The sequence below is a fragment of the Sorex araneus genome, chromosome 2, assembly GCF_027595985.1.
Source record: "Sorex araneus isolate mSorAra2 chromosome 2, mSorAra2.pri, whole genome shotgun sequence".
NCBI lineage: Eukaryota > Metazoa > Chordata > Mammalia > Eulipotyphla > Soricidae > Sorex > Sorex araneus.
The window spans coordinates 237,108,433-237,114,898 of record NC_073303.1 but is presented as its reverse complement, the minus strand read 5'-3'; the positions used below and the strand labels follow the sequence as shown (position 1 = coordinate 237,114,898).

Below are 6,466 nucleotides of genomic sequence, written 5' to 3'. Positions count from 1 at the left end.
CCTCGGTGTTTTCCGGTGAGTTTATCTGTGGCGGGAGGGGGGCCACTGTCGGCTCAGAGACCCTTCCCACCGTCCGTCCTGGAAGCGTAATCTTTTGCGTTACATGGAAGCACGATTCTTATTCTTTGGAGAAGTGTCCCCCACTTCCAGTTGGCTCTTGGTCTCCGCAAAAAAGTCCCCCCATTTTCAGGAAGCCCTCCGAGCCCCCGGGATCGCCTGGAGCTTTACAGCTCACGCCTCAACAGCCGAGGGACCCTCCGTGGCTTCCCCCGCTAGAATAGCTGCATCCCGCCCCGCCACCAACTCCACGAAACATTTTATTCCCACGGGCGTCGGAGGAACTGCTTATCGCTAAGGGCGGCGCCCCCTGGAGGCCGGTCTGTGAAGCACCTTCTTCCCTTACGTCTTTAGGCATTGGGCAGAGAGGCGTCCGCCTCCCCTTAAAGTCCCACAGCAGGGAAGGGGGGTGCACGTTGGGAGGGGGGGACCTAGATGGGCAGGCATCCCCGCACCTTCTCCTTGGAGTCCTGGGGAGCCCCGGCCTCGGCTGCGTGCGAGAACTGAAAGGAAAGGAAGAGGGGGGTGTTGTCGGATCCTGAGAACCACATCCGAGACGGACGGGGGGGGGGGCGGCAAGCGAGGGGGACAGGGGGGGTCCCCAGCCCCGGCGCCCCAAAGTGCAGGCGGAATCAAGCGGAGGTGGCATGCTTGGCGGAGCCCGCCCGAGAGGTGCCCCAAGGCCCTCCCAAGTCCTCCGGGGTCATCCGAGGCAGATGTCCAGGCGCCGGGCAGTCCGGGGCAGCGGTCACGGCGATGCTTGGCTGGCCCCCCCGTGCTGTCAGATGAGCCGCTCCTCGGGAGGCAGCTTGAGGTTGGGGGGCGGGGGCGCACGGGCACCCACCTGCTCCTCACTGCTGGGCCGGTAGGTACCCTCCGTCTGCCGCTTCTCGCGAAGTTTCCGCACCAGCAGTGTCAGCCCCACGGCCACCAGCAGAGCGGCCAGGAGGGAGAAGACGACGATGATGGCGGTGATGGCCTCCTTGGACTGAGGGAGAGAGGACAAGGGTGACGCAACTGCAGGGACACAGCGCCCAGCTAGGAATACACTGCCCCATAGCCAGGCACACATGCACGCATGCGCGCTTGCGCACGCACGCAGACGCGCTCACATGCACACGCACACGCACACACATCCCTGACTTTTATTTATGGGGGGGGGGAATTGGAGCCACATCTAGTGATGCTCAGGGCTGACTGCTGTCTCTGCGCTCAGGAATTATTCTGTCAGTGCTTAGGGGGCCATAGGTATGCGGGGGGAATCCAATCCGGGTCAGTGGCATACAAGGCAAATGCCTTCCCCGCTGTACTGTCACTCCAGATTCATTTGAAAAACATTGCTTTAATTGATTGAGATTCTATGGCTTATGATACTGTTTTTTTTGAGGGGGAGGGGGTCACCCCAGTGGTGCTCAGGGCTGACTCCTGGCTCTGTGCTCAGAGATCACTCCTGGTGGGGCTCAGGAGACCCTATAAAGTGCTGGGGATCAAATCTGGGTTAGTTGCCTGCAAGGCGAGTGCGCTCCCCACTGAACTATTACTCTGGCCCCACATTATTACTATTACTATTGCTATTATTATTATTATTTTTGCTTTTGGGATCACACCCAGCGATGCTTAAGGGTGACTCCTGGCTTTGCACTCAGGAATCACTCCTGGTGGTGCTTGGGGGACCCTATGGGATGCTGGGGATCGAACCCGGGTTGGCTGTGTACAAGGCAAACACCCTACCTGCTGTACTATTGTTCTGGCCCCCACAATATTATTAATAATGGTTTCTCACGCATATAATTCCAACTCCACACCCTTCACCAGTGGATCCACCTGGTTCTCAAGTCTCAACTCAGTGGCATGGATTAATCCTTTGGTCCTTGTTACCCTCTTGCTGTGTATCTTTAAGCCCCACCTATGAGCAAGCATATTCTGTATCTGCTCCTTTCCTCTGACTGACTTCACTCAGCATGATTCCCTCTAGGTCCATACAGGGTGCTACATATTACAAAATTTGGGTTTCCCCCCTCTCAGGGCTGCATAGTATTCCACTGCATGTAGAGACCACAACTTCTCAACCCACCCATTGATAACTAGGCATTTAGGTTTCTTTCTTTCTCTCTCTCTTTCTTTCTTTCTTTCTTTCTTTCTTTCTTTCTTTCTTTCTTTCTTTCTTTCTTTCTTTCTTTCTTTCTTTCTTCCTTTCCTTTTTGAGTCATACCCAGCAATGCACAGGGGTTATTCTTGGCTCTGCACTCAGGAATCACTCCTGGCAGTGCTCGGGGACCATATGGAATGCTGGGAATAGAACCGGGGTCAGCCGCGTGCAAGGCAAACGCCCTACTGCTGTACTATCGCTCCAGCCCCTTGGGTTATTTTCCTATCTTCACTATTGTACTAAATGCAGCAATAAACACAGTTGTGTATCTAAATCATTTTGGATGAATGTTTTTGTGTTTGGGGTTGCCCCCCTTCTATGTTCTAGCACCCTCACCTGCCCTGTCTGGAACCCGCTCCCCAGTTCCCACTTCCCCCTGGCCTCCCCCACACGGGCTCCTGACAACCCCCCCTCACCTGCCATGCGAGCTCAACCACCGCCCCCACACCCCACCCCGCCCCCTGGGTTCTTGGTCCCTGGGTCTTGTTCCCCCATTGGCTGCGTTAGGACTTGGGTCACACACATATGGGTCTCCAATGAGCCACCTCCACCCCATCCACACTGACCTCTGATGCTCTGGCCCCCCCACCGGTCTACTCTTAGAAGAACTGAAGGAGAACCCCAACTTCCAGAGAACCCCAACTCACCAAGCCACCAGAGCTAGGTTCTTCTGGCTGGCTGGTCGTGTTGTTACCGGTCTCATTCGTAACAAGCTCCAGTGCTGGGGAGGGCAGAGAAGATCAATAAACCCCATTTCTCCTTCCCATCACCACAATCCCCTCCCCCACAACCCCCAAACACACTTTTTGTTTTGTTTTGTTTTGTTTGTTTGTTTTTGGATCACACCCGGTGATGCTCAGGGATTACTCCTGGCTCTGCACACAGAAATCACTCCTGGTGGTGCTCGGGGGACCCTATGGGATGCTGGGAATCGAACCTGGGTCGGCCACGTGCAAGGCAAACGACCTACCTGCTGTGCTATCCTTGGAGCCCCCAAACACACTCTTTAGAACTGTCTGAGTCTTCCAAATGGACAGATTGTGGGTTCCAGACATGCTGGGGGGAGCCCAGCTGTTTATTTTTAACTTCTTTTTGGCTTTTTGGGTCACACCCAGAGATTACTACTGGCTCTGCACTGAGGAATTACTCCTGGCAATGCTTGGGGTACCAGATAGGATGCCGGGGATTAAACTCAGGCCAGCCATATGCAAGGAAAATGCCCTCCCCTCTGTACTAGTGCATTTATTCTTTAAAGTGTATTTATTTTTGGCTTGGGGGCCACACCAGGTGGGGCTCAGGGAATCCTGTGGCATGCCAGGGATCAAAACCCAGGTGAGCCACATGCAGCCAAGTGACCTTAACCCCTGTACTATCTCTCTGGCCCTTTCAGTTTGTTTGCTTTTGCACTGCGGCCCTGAGTAAGTGCTCAGAACAGACTCTTATCTCTGTGCTCAGAAATCTTTCTTGGCGGGCTCAGGGGACCCAGTGTGGTGCCAGGAATCGAAACTCCGGTGGCTGCATACAAAGCAAGAACCTAAACCCACTGTACTCTCTCTCTCTCCCCAGCTCCATGGGTGGTTTGCCTTCTCTTTATATTTTTTAAAATTCTTTTCCCTCGGGGCTGAAGCGAATAGTACAAGCGGGTAGGGCGTCTACTTTGCATGCGGCCGACCCAGGTTCGATTCCTAGCATCCCATAGGGTCCCCCGAAGCACTGCCAGGAGTAATTCCTGAGTGCAGAGCCAGGAGGAACCCCTGTGCATTGCTGGGTGTGACCCAAAATGCACTGTCACTGTCATACCGTTGTTCATCAATTTGCTAGAGCGGGCACCAGTAACGTCTCCATTGTGAGACTTGTTACTGCTTTTGGCATATCGAGTACCCCCCGGGGAGCTTGCCAGGCTTTGCCGGGCTCTCTGAGGGGCAGAGGAATCGAACTCGGGTTGACCCAAAACGAAAAAAAAAAAAAATTCTTTTTCTTCTTCTGTCCTTCCCCCTTCCCAGGTCCCACTGGGGCACAGAGCCAAGTTGGGGGCTATTAGAAGTGTCTGGAAGCCCGACCCTCCCCCGCCCTCCCCCACACCTCTCCAGACCTACTCCCAGCCAGAAGGAGCTGGGCGGGTCCCTCGAGGCCGATAGTGCTCTGACTCATACCTTCCCCCCACCCCCCACCCCCAGGCGGCCGGCTCCAAGTCAGTCCTCACCTAGGACCAGCCCGACCCACCTTAGCTCAAAAACCCGGACCAGCCTCCCCTTTCAAAACTCAACTCACAATTCCTCTCCCGTCTCCGCCCCCCTCCCCGCCGGCAAAGTCCCTAAACATCGACCCGATCGTCCCCAAACCCGTTCCCTGGAGAGCTGAGGTCCCCGCGACCCCAGTTGAGGTCCCGATCGCTCCCCTAGCCTCGAAGCCCCGCCCGCCGCCGCCCCCCACCCCACCCCTCGCCCGGAGCGCTGCACCGGTACCTACCTTGGACCCAGACCCCGCCCCATCGGGCGGGCAGCAGCGGGAGGCCGAACGCCAGGAGCAACCCCCAGCCGGGACTCGCCATGGACCCGGCGACAGGCGGCGGCTGGCACCGGGCACCGGGCAGGGCGCGCGCTTGCCGCTCCTACCGCATCGCGGGACGGTCGGGGTTGGGGGGTACCTGCGCCCCGGCACCTGGGGATGGCAAGAAGGAAGAAAAGTCCCGGGCGTGGGGGAGGGGGCTGCAAGCAGGGCGCAGGCCCAGGGGAGGGGCGATCCGGGCTAGGGCACCCCGCATTCCCGCCCCGCCGCCAACGCTCGAGGTCAGAGATTAAAGATTAACTCGGCCGGACGGCGCGTTCCAGGACTGGGGAGGGAAAAAAAAACTGAAAAAGGGAAAGAGGAGGAGGAGGAGGAGGAGGTGGAGGAGGCGGAGGGGACGCAGGGCGGAACCCCGCGGGCCCGCCTCCCTACCTGGCCCGGGACGCTCGACTTTGCTCCGGTTCCCGAGATCGACCCCTGGCTCGAACCCGCCCGGGCCGCCGCCGCCGATCGCCCGGTCCCACTCCGGCCGCTCCGCCCGCTCACGTGACCCGGAAAGTTTAGTCACTTACCTGGGAGGGGCGCGCCACTTCCGGCTCATGCACCTGAGCTCGGCAGAGAGGGCGGAGCCCGGCGCGGCGCACCTGTAACGGGAAACCAATCCCGGGCCGCGGCAGGGACTCGAGGGGCGGGGCGCGCAGGTGCAGGGGGGACCGCCCACCTGGGTTGCGGGCAGCGCTGTGGCATATTATTATTATTATTATTATTATTATTATTATTATTAGTTTTGTTGTGGGGGACACACCCCGCGATGCTCTGGGGTTACTCCTGGCTTTGCCCTCAGGCATCACTCCTGGCGGGGCTCTGGGATGGTGGGAATCAAACCCAGGTGGCAACGTGCAAGGCAAGCGAATACCTTCTGGACTACCGCTCTCACCACTTAAGAGATTTTAGGGAAGGTGGGTCCTGAGACTCTAGTGTCTGAAGGTTCTCAGGTCCTTGGGGCGGTCATCCGATGGGGAACCTCTGATGAATGAAACGGAGTCTGCGCCTACACGCGTGCACACCTGGACTGCAGACATCTGTGCACCTGTGCAGAACACAGCATTAGGAGGAACTCCTGAGGACTGCAGCGCGCTCACGCGAGGGGCGGGGTAATTCCTGCTTCGCTTGTTTTGTTTTGATTTGTTTTGATTTGGGGCCTCACTGGGGTGCTCAGGGCTGCCTCCTGGAGTGGCTTAGGGGAAAGATTGGGGTACCAGGCATCCAGTCGGGTCTGCCACTTGCAAAGAAAGCGCCCAACCTTCTGTACTATCGCTCCAGCCCCTTGGGGATCCCTGATTTGGAAAGGCATCTGCTTGAGTGACCTGTGAAATGAATGTTGCTAATAGGATTTTGGCGCGGGAATGTACTGGGAACATCTAGAGGACATACACCTGCCTTAAAGGACCCCTGTGTGGGACTCCGCTGAGGAAGGAGAGGGGACATCTGTAGAATGTATCCATGGGTGGAGGAACATAGGTTTACCAACACATGGGGAGCCAAAGCATAATACAGCGAAAAGGGCGTTTGACTTGTACATGCCGACCTGGGTTCCATCCCCAGCATCCCATAGGATCCCCTGAGGACCACCAGGAGTGATTATTTTTTTTTAATTTTATTTTATTTTATTAAATCACCGTGTGGAAGATTACAATGCTTTCGGGCTTAGGTCTCAGTTATACAATGCTGAAACAACCATCCCTTCACCAG

The 6,466-nt window shown here is 56.8% G+C and overlaps 1 protein-coding gene across 1 annotated transcript; it reads right to left on the bottom strand.

Moving 5' to 3' along the window:
• Positions 1-19: 19 nt before the first annotated feature.
• Positions 20-5,253, bottom strand: CRB3 (crumbs cell polarity complex component 3). Its single transcript, XM_004619475.2, has 5 exons — positions 5,147-5,253; positions 4,676-4,867; positions 2,854-2,927; positions 902-1,045; positions 20-560 (listed from the first exon to the last, which is right to left on the bottom strand). Exons 2-5 carry the CDS (start codon positions 4,755-4,757, stop codon positions 489-491), a joined length of 372 nt encoding a protein of 123 aa, XP_004619532.1. The 5' UTR covers positions 4,758-4,867; positions 5,147-5,253; the 3' UTR covers positions 20-488.
• Between the last annotated feature and the right edge of the window lie 1,213 nt (positions 5,254-6,466).

What these genes read in the sequence shown, in the direction of transcription:
- CRB3 (XM_004619475.2), bottom strand. Translation starts at nt 4,757, where the DNA reads ATGGCGAGTCCCGGCTGGGGGTTGCTCCTGGCGTTCGGCCTCCCGCTG. An exon ending in GGGCGGGGTCTGGGTCCAAG is followed by an intron (nt 2,928 to 4,675) that starts GTAGGTACCGGT and finishes TGCCCTCCCCAG; the next exon opens with CACTGGAGCTTGTTACGAAT. An exon ending in AACCTAGCTCTGGTGGCTTG is followed by an intron (nt 1,046 to 2,853) that starts GTGAGTTGGGGT and finishes TCTCTCCCTCAG; the next exon opens with TCCAAGGAGGCCATCACCGC.